The sequence below is a fragment of the Aythya fuligula genome, chromosome 2 (genome assembly GCF_009819795.1).
Source record: "Aythya fuligula isolate bAytFul2 chromosome 2, bAytFul2.pri, whole genome shotgun sequence".
In the NCBI taxonomy this organism is placed as follows: Eukaryota; Metazoa; Chordata; class Aves; order Anseriformes; family Anatidae; genus Aythya; species Aythya fuligula.
The window spans coordinates 34,596,391-34,613,102 of NC_045560.1; the positions used below are offsets into that span (position 1 = coordinate 34,596,391).

Here is a 16,712-nt window from a genome sequence, read left to right on the forward strand (position 1 = left end):
GGAGGACTATTTTCAGCAACAGTCAGACCTTGATGTGTTGCATACATTCTTCAGCTACTAAGCTGTGGTACTAGGCTCAGCCCACGAAATATTTGGACAGCAAGGAGAAATATTCAAGGTGCCATAAAAAATACTAGTGGTTGACTGACTCGTATGAGTGAAATATTTGTCATTAAAAAAGACATTAAACAGCTGAAAATACAGTATTTTTAATGATCACACAAAAGAACATGACAAGAACATGAAGGCTTGTTGCAGCAGTGATCAGACTTCAGTGTGGGGAACTGTACTCCCCTTAACCAAGATATCTAGCTGCTGGAGCAGACAAATTGCCAGCCTTTGCTTCCAACTGCCAGCTGTTGGTTGTCATGTTCCATGCCAGAGTTAGCTGAGTTTCCTCAAAAAACAAAGCAATTTCCTTCATTTATAATTCTGTAGCACCCCTTGAGATTTGCTGGGCTAAGGTTAGGTAAAAGTAATTTTACATTTTGCTATTAATTCTAACGGATACCAGCCATGCACTCAGCATTAAGCAGCCTATCAAACAGCAAATGTAAGGGGTGCAGCACACAGTACCTGTTCCGCAAAGAACTGGAAACCCTTATCTTCACGAATACATTCATAGGTTTCTCCAAGAACAGGATTAAATGGCTTACTTCCAGCTCGGTAGTAACTGGAGGCATACGCAGATACTGCAAATGCAGCTATATACACCTGGGAATAACATACATGGAATTTTGGTTAATTTACCACAGTCATGCACATTTTTTGCTATAGATTGGGATTTAATAGAAGGAAAAAAGAGTATGAACGTGTATGCCTCCTCCTGCAGGTTAAACACTGGATCACACATAACAGAAGTATTCAGTTTTCAGTCATTCAGGGGTTCACTGATGCATCGAGTTACTAGGATCAAACTCTGCAAATTTAATCAACTGAAAACAGTGTCTCTGAAAACTGTTTGAAACAACTCAGCCTTTTGGAACATGCACAGTTCAAAGCAGTAACTTTAAAAATCACCGTTAGATATTTTTTTAACTGGCTTTTACAGTTACGGTCTGTGATTCTATGGATCTACACACTACCCTTGTCCTAAACATGGCACATGGAGCATTAAAAGAGTTTTCACAAAATTTATTATGTCCAACGCAGTTTGAATTGCCTTTTATCTATTGTATGTTATTACCTAATAATGAAACTGCTCTTTATTACAATTAAGGCACAGGAGATCCTTCCAAATTATTACAGTCAACACAGTATAATTCCTCCCAAGCCTGAGGAATTAGAATTAGTTTTGTTCAATTCATGTCTCCTCTGTACCATTTTTCTCCCTTTTCATTCCCTTTTCCTCATCTTGTGAAAGAGTAGATGCTTTCCTTTCACAATTTCAGAAACCAAATTGATAAAAGAGCCATTCTAACCTGAACTATGGCAATTACTGTGCAACAGCTAACATTAATTTTGCCTCAGGAATTTCTCAAAGGCAAAGAATACTTCATTCTGAGGCAATTTCCAGATGCTTAGTTGTAGGAAGGAGAGAAAAGATTTCACTCTGATGTGAAGAACTACTGCTCATTTCCTTTTAATGTGTTTCTCAGGAGAACAACAAAAAGGTTATGCACCTAAAACACAAATAAACAGCCACACCCTTTATCCTGAGAAGAGAACAGACACTAAATTGTAATCCTTGCAGACTGTCAGAATGAAGCAAGATTCTTTTCAAACAGTATTTATAACATAACTATTTACATTCATTAATAGCCTCTTTTTATCATAAGATATACTGACTTGAAAAGGCTTGACTTAGTTTAAGGTATAATCCATAGCTTCCATTTTAAGAGAACTTTGAAACCTTTTAAATCTTTTATTTATAGATTTATTAAAGATTTATTGTAACTTTCATACTCATGAAAGAAACATATTAGCTCAATTCCTCCCTCTTTTTTCCAAGTTTAAATCTTGGAAGACTGGAAGAGTAAGAAAGGAAGAGGAAAAGCTGCAAAACAGAGTTAAACTAGTATGTTACTTAACCTTGCAGGACAGCAAGGCATTTAAGCAGATACGCTTTCTGACAAAACAACAGAAATTAGGCAGAAGAATCAAAAGTAGAGGGTATGTAAGCATGCCCAGGCACGCTTAAGGGGTTTGCTTCCCTCAGCTTGGAGAAAAAGAAAAATGGAACAGAATATCTTCATTTCTTTGGCAAATTGTTTATACATTGTATTCTATTCTGGCTATACTGAATGTTATGAAGTATGAGGAATAACGTGTTTACCATCCGTTCAAAGGGGTTAGGTGTATGCGCTGCTTTATCTAGTAGTTCACTGTATTCCAGCTCCTCGCAGAGACGCTGAAGGGTGTTAAGTGGCTCATTTAATTCAACAGGCATGGCCACTTTGGAGAGATCCTTTCCTATGTTATTTCTCAGGATATTCCATAGGCTGATATTACTAGTATTAGGGCATGGAGCTGGTAAACATGTTCTCCGTTTAGAATGGCATCCAATTCCACTTTCAGAAATACAGTCTGAAAAGGAAGTTGCAGAACAAGTTAATCAATACATTGCTTACTTTCTATTTAATCTCCATTGCAAACATACATTAAAATTCAACCAACTTTTTTTTCTGTCAAAGCTTCCATCCACCCTCACACTTCATTCAAATATTTCACTTATGGTTTGAAGGTAGCCTGTTACAAAAGGATAAAGAAAGAACTCAATTTTAATTTCTGGAAGTTAACCAAGTTAAACTCTAGATAGGAAAGCAGCATAAAAAATTACTTCCTTACTCTTAAAGGATATGAGAAAGGCTCAGGCTTTCCATTGAATTTGAAAGAGTAAATATTAGAACGAACCTATTTGTAACAGAGATGGATTCCTATCTGTTTAAGTGACATAAAACCTCCTTCCCTGACAGAGCTTCAATTAAGTTGACACTTCTCAGAAGACAAGGTGTCACTTAACAGATCCAAGCATAAAGATATCACCTGTCTATCTCTTCCTACGTTTTTGAATACTACTACCAAGGGAATTTACTATACCACAGATTTACATGCAGGCTTTTCTAGAGCACTTGTCACTGTAGTGAGCACTTAAAAAATTTTAAGCCATGTTAGCTTGTAGATGCACCCATATGTTGGTGGAGAAATGACCTCTTTAGTAGGTGGTAAAACTGAAGCAACTGTAGAGCTCTGGGCTTGATAAAGATTCAAAAAAAAAAAAAAAAAAAAGGATGCCTTGTCAAAGCAGTTAGAACAGAATAAATGGTTGCAAGTGTGCAACGAAATGAAATGATTTGTGTCACAATCAAGATAGACCTACAAGCTTCTGCAACAGGCACTAGCCTGAAGATTACATTGCTTATCTGTACATAAATCTCAGTTCAGAAAGGAGCACAGTTACCACTACATGAGCATCCTTTATACATCCTTAGAAGCTCCTAGGATGTTCCTACACTACAGTCCATTGCCATTTGGAGACCTTTGGGTATAGCCCCAGACTGCTAATCCCCATCCTCATCTGGCTTTCTGCAGACAGCTTTTCCTTGGAGGTATTGAAACAGCATAGAAGAGCACAGCTTTCCTGTAGCATACCTGCCCAAAGAAACACTGCCCTTATATGCATGATTTCAAATGTTATTTCCTTTGTTTTTGCATTGGCATAAGCACAAAACCAGCAGTGCTTCCAACAATGAAAAAGTACAGATTACCCCAAGAAACTAACGTCCCCCATCACTGACGTATATATTAGCCCAATGTCTCAGACAGAGGCTTTCATAATCACCAGCCTCAAAGAAGTTTCTGTCTTTCCTGCTACTCACAGAACTAAAAGTCCTAACAACTCATGTGACTGAGTTATTGTAACAAGGACAGGAGAAGTATTTACATACTAGTGCATATCTCTTTCTTTTTGCATAAAAAGGATGTGGGCACTATGAATCAGAAAATCTGCCTGAAGCTTAATGCTGCTAAGTGTGCCTTTTTAAGAAGAAGTTGGTTCCTATACTTACTTCCCTGTTGGAAATATTTATTTAGTATCAGAAAAGGCCAATAAGAAAGATGTTTCCTCACATAACTCAGGAATGACTGGATATCTGAAGAGGAAGGAGTAAGTGCTAAAAACATACTCCTGTTGAAGAGAGCTCTATGAAATAGGATTTGGCTATATCCCTTGACAGTTTCTGATTAAAACCTGAATACCAACTCACTGAACTACATACTCTGGGTCAGTCTATTAATTGGGGTAAATAGTGACAAAACACAGCAGAGAAAGAGAAAAAAATCTAAGTGTAGAAAAAAAAAATATGTGAATAGTTCAAACATGCAGCAGGGGAGTTGAAACTTAACACTATTTATTCATCTGGGCACCTAACAGGAGCTTTCTAGCCTGGTATTCCAACCATACTGCTCTCATTAATCTCCTTTAAGGCTGCTGGTGCATGCTCAGTGGTTAGGTTAGGCAGACAGATTAGATGCCAAATTTTCTCTACAGTATAGTTTGCCCACCTCTCATGAAAAAAAAAAAGAAAAAAAAAGCCCATGCTGCAAGTAAGAAACCACTATTCAGCATTATTGAAGATAAAACATTTTGATAGAGAGTGAAGAACATTGTGGCTAGATGACATGCTTTGAAGGCACAGAGCCAATTAGTTTGTTATTACCAATTCCTCTTCCTCTTTCTTGATTCTCATTCTAATTAGCGAGACAGTTAAGTGTATGCAGTAACAAGCCTATCATAATTAAAACATACAAAGAAGAAATCCATACACACTGCCAGTGTATAATAATTGTCATGTTCCTTTAAACAAATTCTGCTAAAAACAACAGACCTCTCAACATGGTTGTTAAATTGGAAAAAAATACTTTCTGGAAAAAAAAGAAAGCAGCTAGGTCTTGGTAGTTTGAAGAATCCCGTGGACATGAAAGGAACTAAAAATGAGTTGGAGTCACACTAATGAAGCCAAGAAAACAGGTGTTTATCTACGGACATTGAACACCATCTTGCTTAAACAATGGTGTCCTGGCCCTGTTAATCAGATTATCCAGAATGTGCTGTTCAAAACTTATCTGAGGTGGTAAGAAAAAAAAAACAAACAGGTTACTTGCATCACAAAACCTGTAGTATTGAATCATTTGTAGCAAGATGAGAAAAAATACCCCAAACAACAAGAAACACAGTTTTCAGAACATGATACAATAAAACTTTGAACTTACCTAAAGTTTGTCTTTCATTCTCCATGTCATTGCTTAGGTTATCTTCTGAGACGTTATCACTGATATCACTTACGTATGAATCATCATCTGATACCTACATGCAAGGTGGAGAAATAAGCAAGATATTTAAGCAGTCATTAAAATAACCCCATCTGCACATTAAAATTGTTGCTCCAATATTTTTTTTTTAATTATATTTGAACTGTTTAAGCTGTATTTCAGTATTATAGAAAAGCAGGCCTAAGAATTAAAAGATAAGTTTGGGAGAGATGACCATCAATGACAATTCAACTTTTAGTGAAAGCATGCTTCATCTTGGCCCCAGAGCTAAAAGAGCTTTCCCCACATCAAAAGCCAAGGCTTTTATGGAGTCCCAGAGAGGTGATAAAGTGAGCTATTAAGTTTCAGTGTGCATGACATCAGCCCCAAGGTACCGACAGGTACAACAAGGACAAGTATAAATATATATTTCTATGATACAATTTCTTAAGCACCTTCAGGATGACTCAAGACAGATGGTATAATATATGCAATATCTGCATACCAGCTACCTTTTTGCTATTTTTCTTAATGCACACATAAGACTTCTCCATAATATTTTTTTACACTTTATTGCAAAAAGATAATAACAACAAATGCAGTGTATTATTATTGTTAAAAAAAAAAATAATTTTCTGGCAGTCATCTGACAACCAATTAGCCCTCTGAAAGACAACGTGTCAAGTAGCAGATAATGAACTACATAAGAATAATGTCAATCCTAATGTTCAGACCTCATTTTCTGAAGAGCTAGCAGACAGTAGGACTTCCTGTGCATCGAAAAATTCTGTGAGAGAGTCAGCAATAGACAGTCTGCTTTCATTGGAGATCTGGTGAACCAGACCTCTGCTTTCTTCTCTCGAATTTTCCTGTTTAAAAGAAATACAAAGTTTTGAGAAGAAAAATGCCACGAATACCATTCATGCATGCAAATCCAGTCACATAACTTAATGGGCTGTAAAACAGTGGGAGAAGATTGCACATGCTCCTCTCTAGCGAAAGGCAGCATGTTTTAAAGACGGAATTAAAACCAAAGGAAAACAGACTAAAGAGAAGAGAAAAAGACAGCAAAAAAAATTGCAATGCATTGTTCAGTAAATCAGTTACAGTGATGCATGTACTTTCCCCCCCTAAAAAAAATAAATATAAAAATGCATTGGTGTTTGAGTGATTTAACTAGATACATGCAAGCATATTATTAAAAAAGCCCCACAATAAGAAAACTCCCAGCCTTTTTATACTGGATTCACATTCTTTTCTGATCTTAGCAATCAAATCAGTCTTTTCCTCCCAGGCCATGCTCAATGCAATCTGGCCTAGGAGTTGCATACAAAATTCAGAGGGGCAAAGTCGCTTGCTATATAACAGCAATGCTTTCCTAGCTGTCTTTCTCCACCAGACTACTTCCCATGCTGTGCTTTGGAAAGCTTTCCCTCATATCCACACACAAGAACTCTGTTAACCAAAATCAGTGTATTATCAAAGCCACGTAAATGACATTGTCTTTGCTGCTGCAGGCCCATTTGAAACATCATACAAATTTCATTATTTCTGCCTATGGAAGTCCCAAGTGCTCCATAGATAGTTGGTATAGGCAGAGCTGCAGAAAATAGTCTAGCAAAGGTGGGATTACCTTGGTTCATTATGTGGACACAGGAAAAAATTGGAGAGGATTGTTACTGTTTACTCCTAACTCCACCAATACTAAGGAAAAGGGCTAGCTGACCCAAACGAGTGTATCAGCTGCTCTCAAGCTTCATTCTGCATGAGATGCTCTATTAACTTGTAACCATGACTGCCCTAACTATCATCGTTTTGCAGGAAACGTAGTGTTTTACTTTCAGAGCTCACTTAACGAATAATCTGATAAGTCTGTACTCAAACCGACAAACCATTTCAGTCTTGTGTTGGTGGATTTTACTACAGTATGAAATGTTTCTCAGTGTGTACTGTTAATGGTGACATGGTAACAAACCAAACTGCTATGATACCAAAGACTTTTTGCTTTTTTAGCATATAACCATGATATAGCTGCAAGAAAGATGCAACCTCGAAATTATCTCTTCTGTGGGAAGCCAGTTACGCTGGCCTCTAAGTCAAAAAAAATCTTACATACATAAAGCGTTGCTACTGGGATTGTTTCCAACACTACTTTGAATCTGAGAAGCAAAATGAGCAGAAAAGGCTCATAAAAGAACAGTTGCTTTTTATATTTAATCACATGAGAGTTTCATTTTGCCTACTTTCATGTTCCAATTGTGGCATGATAAACTACACCATAAACTGCCCGACAAACTAAACTTTTATCTTATGCTAAGGCCTGAGAAACTAGTTAATACTGCTTCAGTTTTCACAGGTCTGTCATAGCACCTGATGTATCATTTACAGCCAGGTTCTGTGCAGTAACCTACAGCAACACTGCTATACCATAGCCCTCAGAGAAATCTAAGATGAAACTTTTCCAATATAAGTGATTCTGTCCTTAAGTTCCATTCCCAACCATGCCAGAGGGAATTTGTCAACAAACCCCCTAAAGGACCTTTAGAAAGCTATTTTTGTCACAGATATATGCAATGCATACAGCATGTTTCAGAAATAATCCATTGTCTTTGCAAGAGCCTCTACTAAATAGGAAAATAACTCCTGAAATTAAAAAAACATTGTATTGATACATGAATGCTTCTCTGGATAGCAGCTTAAGTGCTGTCCCAAATCATATAGGATTAAAAGGAAAAGGCAAATAGAATGATCAACTACCTTAAAGAAAGATAAAAAAAAAAAAAAGGAGGCTAAATATGGCCACAACCAGTTCTACTAAAAGAGAAAGAAAATAGAAGTGAACAGACTGAATGACTAAACTGTCTTTAAAAATGGAAGGAAATAGTAAGTTATATAAAACCCCCAACATTACATCCATTCAAGTTCTAGTGCAGGATTTATAATACAAGGGCAGCAGAAGCTTCTGTATGAGTTAACATTTAGGAAAATCCACCAGAAATAACACAGCTCTTGCTCCCCTTACCAGCACCATTAGCATCTAGATCCTGTGACCTATAAATACACCATATTCATATGCCTTCTGCAGCAAGCCAAAGAGCTGCCTGAACATCAGGACATCTCAAACTGACTCACTGGATATGTAGAAGACTCCATGGCTTCACACACAAAACTAAATCAGTGAATGAGCTCATTAAGAGCTGTGTACATCTACCTTATTTGATCCTTTCATGAAAAAGTCTTGTAATGGTTCTAAACTTTAAATCAGCCCCAATGGTAGCCAGTGTTCTGGGCTAAAAATATTTAGGCAACAAAGAAATACAGAACATGAAAGCTAACAAGGGAGTAAGGGGGAGAGAAATGCTGGCTGCAAGGTAACAACAAGACAGCTTTGTTCATGCTGAATGGGAAGTGGGCAGGAGGTGAGGGAGAACACCAGAAGCCAGCAGGAAAAAGCAATGGAAGTGTGCTCAGGAAAACCGCTCACAAGGAAAGTCTTTAAAATTAAACATTACACAATGCATCATCAGAAATGATTCATAACCACAGAAGTGGACTCATTTTACTAACACAATACACTGCGGGGAACACATGAAGAACAGGACAAGATGTAACACGGTCTAGATGTAGGAGCTGGAGGAACAGACATCACTGGAAGATGAAATCCATACCCACCTTCACCAAATCTGGACTTGATTTTGCATTAGATGCTGAATCAAGGATCATAGATTCGGCATGTATTCTGCGTAACCGGTCTTTTAGATCAGTGTTTTGTGCTATTGCCTGGAATATTTAACACAAATATTGGGGATATAAAGTTCTCTCAACTAATTTGAACAGTGGTTTTATTCCGTAAAAAGAAAGGGGAGAAGAATATTTAAAGTGCATTATTAAACACCACCAACACGATTCTTTACTGGTCCAGCAAATCAGTTATTCTAAATGCTTCAACCCTTGTTCTTTATGTCTAAAATAAAATTATTTTTGTTCAGACGTATAAGTGGAGAACAAAAGCCAAGGATGGTATTTACAAGTTACCAGGTTCTGTAAGGTGATATAATAATTTAAAAATTAATTTATGCATCTCTTTTTTTCAGCTCCTTTCTTTCTGTCCGATCTCCAACCTAGTCTCTCAGTATTCTTATTCTTGTCACACCCAAAAACATTTGAAGAACTGAGAATGCAGCCTGGAAGTGAAAGACAACCCTCGCACACGACAAACATTGTTTTCCAGGAGACAATTCCAGAAATGGCAAAGGGCAAGTTTCACTGGACATGATTATGCTCTAGGGGAGAGCTTTCCGGTGTGATTTGGAGATGGCTACAAATAAATAAATAAATAAATAAAAACCAACAAAGAAAACTATTTAACAATGCTTACAACAACTTAGCTCTGTTTTCTTTCTTTCTTTTTTTTTTTTTTTGCGAGATATTAATAACCAAAATTCTGTATTTGTATTTTAATATTGTACAGCAATACTATTTTATATTCTACTGCTTTATAATTATGTGTAAGCATTCTTCTAAATTTACTCTGTTAAAAAATCAATCTCTACAGATCCTGACAGTGAAACAGCCCATTCTTTGTTCCATTTCAGAAACCAATTCACTCTAGTGAATTCAAAGGACGCCATCCTTCACAGTATCACAAGTATATGTAACACTGCAAGACCAACAGGTAGTCATGTATGGTAACGTAACTTCCCCTTTGCAAGGACATGGAGCAGGAGGTCACACAGAAGCAGTCACGGTCTCTCAGATGGGATGACTCAAACAACACACACTCTAAATATATGGCCAGCACTCCTCCAGCCACAGCTGTTAGTTGGACACACTATGATCTTTAGGGCAACTCTTTTCTGAGGTGAGGTGGGTTTTCCTTCATACTCAGTTGGAACCACAAAAGACACAAAAGCTCAGTGTTTGAGGATTAGTGTGAGCCAAGAGTTTGACTAAACTTCAGTCTGCTAGGGTGTTCAAATTGTCCTGTCTGCAAGCTTATTTCTTCCCTGAAACTAGGGTTTTTTTGTTGGTTACAATGTATTTTTTTTCAGATGCCTCCTTGCTTCTTTAATTATGTCTACAATTCCTGGATGCTTATTTATCCCCTCAAAGACAAACTTGGGGGCAGCTTCCTGTCTCCTTTCAGTGACTGTCAGCCAGGGAACCACAGAATGGTTTGGGTTGGAAGGGATCTTAAAGATCACCTAATTCCAACCCCCTGCCATGGGCAGGGACATCTCCCACCAGACCAGGTTGCCCAAAGCCCCATCCAGCCTGGCCTTGAACACCTCCAGGGATGAGGCATCCTCAACCTCTCTGGGCAGCCTGTTCCAAGAAACAACAACCCTCTAGTAGAGAATTTCTTCTTTATATCTGACCTGGATCTACCCTCTTTTAGTTTAAAGCCCCTTGTACTATCACCACACACCCCAGTAAAGAGCCTGCTTATCTTTCTTGTAGTCCCCCCAAGTACTGGAAGGCTGCATTGAGATCTCCCCAGAGCCTTCTTTTCTAGGTTAAACAACCCCAACTCTCTCTCAATTTCTCTTCATAGGAGAGATGTCCCAGCCCTCTGATCATCTACAGGGATTTCACATCTAAAGTTTGGGTTACCAAAATGGGTAAGGATATGTGGTTTTATCCTTACTGACAGGAATACAAGTTTTTATTTCTTGTCCTCCTGAAGAGAACCAGAAAGCATAGTTATTTTTCTGCTGCACTAACTGGAGCTCTGTAGACTGCTCTGACTTGATCGTAACACCTTCTACTTTAAAAACTGATACAGAAGAGGTCTCTTCCACCTAGCTGTCTTTGCATTCCTCCTGGCAGTATGGAAATGGAACAATGTGAAGCAGAATCTTCTTGCTAAGATACATCTGAAACGTACTCCACCACAGGACGGATTGTGGATGGTTTGATGCATAGCTGAAAGAAAGAGGCAACTTTGGGTAGGAATTTGAGGAACAATCTAGTGCATGTTTATCCTGGTAAGTCTCAAGGACTTGTGCAACTCCTTAGGCTGTCAGACTTGCCCAGAAGCAGGAGAAGTGTCTTTAAGTGTTTAGTCTCAGCTTTCTGTCAATGTAACAAAAGGGAATGGAAAAAAAGATTTGACTGTGATGTTCTTGTCCCAGGATTTTTTCGTTAGATGCCAAATATCTACTATAGCAGGCTGTTCAAACTGTATTCCAAATAAAGTATATTTAGACTATTTTGAAATATTTCCTCTGGCCAAAGTAGACTTTGGCAAGGGTTATCTACATCTTCCAAGCAGTTCTCTACAGAAAGCAGAACTTCACAATTCTTTCTACCACTGTATCAAAGAACAGGTACAACTCATGTTCTGACAGCCTTATAATGGAAATGGTAAGAAGAAAAAATCTCTACTGCAAACTCTGGTATTAGTTACTTGTGCTGAGTGCATCTGATGGCCACGTGTCAGTCACAGTAGAATTGAAGGAAGAGAATGCAGCCCTGCTGAAATGAAAATGTGTCTCTGAAAAAAAATCGCATTACTAATTTTAACCATAAAAAGAAAAAAAAAAAGCCTTCTGAGTCATAGTTCCTGTACTGCAACACAAGTCTAGCCAAGATCATCATTTTAAATAAATCCAGTATAGAAATGAAGATGGTCCTACAGCCCGTACAAAACACATTTTCCTTTTTTGTTTAATTGTGTCTATTGAATTGGGTAAGAAAAAAAAAAAAAGAAGAAAAAACAAACCCTCTTGATGGTTGGAACAATACTGAAGACCTACTGCCCATTTTTGCAATCAGAATGTGGAGAACCCTCCTGTTTACACAATAATTTGTCCCAGTAATGTTTCTGATTTTCTGATGGATATGGTCTTGAGGGCAGGAAAGACAGTAGGCCTGAAGTGATGGTGGAAGGGAGAAAGAACATTCTCTGGCTTTATGTATGTGTAATCTGGATTCAGCATGCAGGTATTTACCACTCCTGTGTCGAGTGTTCAGGTGCTTTATTATGTGTCACTTCAAATGAGCGCAAAAAAGAATTTACACAGCCTGCCTGTATAGCATGCTACAAAGTGCTTTTTTCCTTCTGTTGTAGCATTTTTCTGTTGTGCTATCTTCCTTCTATTTAATTTTTTATATATTACTTTTCTCTATTCATTATCTACTTTTCTTAGACTGTGTGTAGGTCAAGGATAGAAGCAGAGACGCTAATTTTGTAAAAGTCTTTTTATGCAGTTTATCTGTTCAGGCTAGTAAGAACAAAACAGACATGTTTGATAGCTTTCATCCAATGAATTTGATTTTTTTTTTTTTGCACGTATACAGAATAAAAAATGAATTAATAACAAACACCAAGTCAAAGTAACCAGTATAGGACTCTCTTGAAAAGAACACTTTTGCAAATGCATCAGGTTTATCATAGCTGTGCTTCCATAGCTCTTCAAAGAAAGCTCATTCTTTTCTCTTACAGGATCTCTCCTGTGCATGGTGAGAAAATTTCTGTTGGCATCATGGCTTTACAGATCTACAGGCTAAGAATAGCTCTCATATAGATGTTAACCTCTGCTGTAACTGCCAGCATTCACAAATGACATCTGGACAAGCTACAGAAGGCTTATTAAGTAACAGATAAGAGCTAAGAGAATGACTTTTAAAAGACATCTAGAGGATAGAGATGAATCCTTCATTGCTCAGAAAAAAAAAAACAACAACCAAATACAACAGGCTGAGTGTTCACTTAGTTCAGAAGTCTTAAAACTGATTTTTTGATATAAAATAGTACTCAAAAAGCACTGGAAAAGTGTGAGACACCTATCCAGATGTCAGAAGTGGAGTATCTGAAAGCCAAAAACAAATGAGTAAATACAGTTATTATGCAACAAGTTTCACTTTTTGCCAAAATCTACAAAGACATAACTGCCTCTACAGGTCTATGCAAAGAAACATGTTACAAGCTAAAAATCTATAACCATATGCAGCTTTTGTAAAACAAAGGAAGTTTTTATAAACTTGTAAATCTTGTAAACTTTTTGTAAAACAAAGGGAGTTGAACAATTTTTATACTGAATGATTTCTGAGATGATCTATATCACATATAGCCAGAGAGTCAGGAGTGCCTCTGATTAGGAATTTGCAACACAGACTGAAATTTTAAGAGCATGGTAATGATAGTTTTCATTGCTCTGAAACCAGATTGCTATTTGGTTGAACAGATAGCAATCTGAATATGAACAGCCTGGAAGGTCTCAAACAATTAGACAAAGTACACCGACCTAAATTCCCCACCACAACCTCCTAGAACTGAGTGATTGAACAGTGTATATTTCCAGACAAGGTAGACTTGTCACAGAGCAGCCCTCTTATACTTGACATCAGATGATACAGATTATACTATATACCCAAATAAATCTATCAGACTTCAGTGTTATCACCTTTACCATTTAGGAAAGAGAGTCTTTGTATAACACCATATATAATAACTCATTATGCTTCAATACTAAAAATTCTAGCACAGAGCGAACACTAACAAAACAAAAATTAACTACTATGAAATTTAAAAGTAGTATCAGATGACAATGAAGCTTGCTGTACTTCAGCTTATCACTTACAGATGTTAAGGCATTCTTCAGGCCAACTATTTGTGCAGATGGAGATGAGGATGCATCATGCTCTAGCATCTGCTTCAGCTTTTCTCTCTCTGTAGATATGGTGCTGAAAGCTGACTTCAAGGTGAAGTAAACTAGAACCGTTTTGTAAAAAGAGAAAGTTAAAAAAAAACTGTTGTATACATATCAGTTATGTAAAACTTCAAAGAAACGCCGTTTATGGTGACAGAAACAAGAAATTAGTTTGAGATCTAGGATAGGTCACTAAAAACAAGTAATATTAATCAAGGTTACAGAGTAGATTTTTAGTAGAAGAAATGTTTATGGTGAATGCTACCACGCTGACTATATTAGCCACAGTCAAAATTACTTTGATTATTTGTGACAGATGGCAACAAAGCTAACTAACCACATCTGCTCTTCACTTGCTTTGTTCCCCAATTAGCTTGAATCTTCAGATGGCCATGACTCTACTTCACATTCCTTTAAGAATTCCAGTGGGGAAGGAGAGGGAAGGAAAAAAAAAAATCAAGAAAGCATCTATAGCACATATAGTGCCAGAGCTATAGGGTTAACAGCTTCACCACAAGTTAACTGTGGTGTTGAGTTCTATTACATCATTTGGGTACAATGAAATTTCAGCTTGTTAGATGATTTAGTGACTAAAAGGCTCGGATCCTGAATATGATGATGCTCTTTCTACTCCTTCCTGAGCCTATATTACTAGTCTGAAACATTCAAAGACAATAGATCATGAAAGCTGAAGACCACTAGATTTTTCAAGGGGAATGTACTTCAAAAAAGAAAAAAGAGAGAGATTTGATATTTTCTTTAACTATGAGGAATACAAAGTGACATTTGCTTATGTAGGCTTTGAACATTCATATAACTGCAGAACTAATGGATTTCTGGGGGACTAATCAAACCTTGTACTGAAGTCACAAGAACTGTCAATGCAAAAAAATTGTCAGGGAATTTACCAAGCAAATGAAGATACTAAATCTAAGTGTGGATGCATAGGAAGTATAAAAAACAACAAATCCGTTATCTCTCTCTTCTAATCATCCATTTCTACTTATCCTTAATAGTCATCACCTTGTAGGAATATCTCAAATGTATATACCTTAGTATCTCAGGTAACCTAACTTAATCTTATAAGAAAATACTCCTGAGGTATATTTCAACACTGCAAATGGTTACCAAAGATAATTTTCATACCTTAACCTACATGAAGAAATCTAACAATGTCACAGAGGATGCAGAGGAAGATGTATCCATTATGATCTATTTTACATTAGCCTTTCACACATGGGTGACATACACAGAATCCTCAGTGACCTTGTATTTCATTTAGTAAGTTGTATACTAAAATCTGAAGAAATGTTACAGAATTAAGTACTTATGTTACATTTCAGTTGTATCAAAAGCAAAAGTTTTCTTTACTATTCTTTTCCAGAAGGGTAGTGATATAAAGCAAGTTTGGGAAAAAATATCTTTGTTTTCTTAATACAATGATAACTACATTAAATGGTGCATAGTCAATTGTATCCTTAATGCATGGTTCAATCCAGTCAAAACTTGGGACATGGACAAAAGATCAAAGATCGTTTTGAGCAGGAGATTTCCAGAACTCCACTAGATAGCAACTTTTCCAATTGTGCCTCCACTTCCTTTTTAATTTTCAGAAAACATGGATCAGTTTTGATTATAATTGACTTTATGAAGCTTACTACTGAGATAGATACACTCCTTACATAATGGAATCAAGACGCATCAGCACCAGAGGGCAAAAACAATGAAAGAATGCATACTGATAACATCAAATCCTTATCCTGTGCAAAAGGGGGCAAAACCAATGCTTTCAAAAGTCTTTCAGATATACAAGCTTGAGTGCCTTCCTTACCAAGATTACTTAAATAGTAAAAATGTTTCCAGTGTGAGGGTGACAGGGCAAAGTACTGCTAAAGAAGAATGATTCTGAGAGAAGAAAGAGTCAGGCTGTCCCTCTGGCTGCTTTACATGATTTTACTCTTATATATTCACTAAAAATAGGTTACTACCATAGCAACCCTTGCATCACCAACAAATGTTGACTCTGAAATACAGCGAACTGTCTGAATTTATAAACACACATGTTCATATACACACATATGCATGTAAACAGAAAAGAATATGATCTCCTGTAGCATTTACAGCAATGGACTGTAGGATTTTCACCTTTTGGCAACAAATAGAATCTAGGTTTTTAGTACATTAAGCAAGGTAAGGTCCTCCATAACATATATATTTATATGTATACTGGATGATTAAGCCACTTTTTTCAAATGACTCAAGACATCAACATTTGCAATTCCATGAGGAAATAAAAAGAAGGAAGGGCGTTTCATGCATTTTTCTAAATATTAAATAGGATGCATTCTCAAAAGTCACATCAATATTTAAATTGTGATGACATAAAACTGTGAATGAACAACAAAATTTCGTTTACCTTTATGTGCAATGTGAAATAAGTCCTCCTGCATTTTAGTAAATTCTGACGATGTTTCAGAGCCATCAGAGTAGTTTTTCTCTTCTACAAAATCTATTGTAGATAAGTTAGGATTGGAAGCATGCAGTCTCATAGGGGCAGAAAATACTGAAGGCACCTGTAAGGAGGACAGCCATTTGTGATGTTGTTTTTTGCTTGTTTACAAACTGCAAAGAATGTGGTTTTTTGTTTCTTTGTTTGTTTGTTTGTTTGTTTTTTGTTTTGTTTTGTTTTTTTACTTGTCCCTATCAGAGTTGCATGCTGGAGACACCAAAAATTGAAGTACTACTCTTGGTTACCAGTAGGCTTGCAATGGATAAAACCATTGATACAATTTGAACCAATTTTGCCCA

The 16,712-nt window shown here is 36.9% G+C and overlaps 1 protein-coding gene across 8 annotated transcripts in view; it reads right to left on the bottom strand.

The window, feature by feature from the left end:
• The window catches only part of OSBPL3 (oxysterol binding protein like 3), an 85,986-nt gene that overhangs the window by 11,912 nt on the left and 57,362 nt on the right, over positions 1–16,712 (bottom strand). For 6 of the 8 annotated variants that reach the window (XM_032181961.1, XM_032181964.1, XM_032181960.1 and 3 more), the window contains 7 exons: positions 16,321–16,477; positions 13,836–13,966; positions 8,923–9,030; positions 5,985–6,119; positions 5,212–5,305; positions 2,276–2,526; positions 577–714 (listed from right to left, as the gene is read on the bottom strand). In XM_032181961.1, the coding sequence (XP_032037852.1) occupies positions 577–714; positions 2,276–2,526; positions 5,212–5,305; positions 5,985–6,119; positions 8,923–9,030; positions 13,836–13,966; positions 16,321–16,477 (1,014 nt within the window). The remainder of the gene's footprint in view (positions 1–576; positions 715–2,275; positions 2,527–5,211; positions 5,306–5,984; positions 6,120–8,922; positions 9,031–13,835; positions 13,967–16,320; positions 16,478–16,712) is intronic. The other 2 variants (XM_032181967.1, XM_032181966.1) reach the window with 1 other exon arrangement.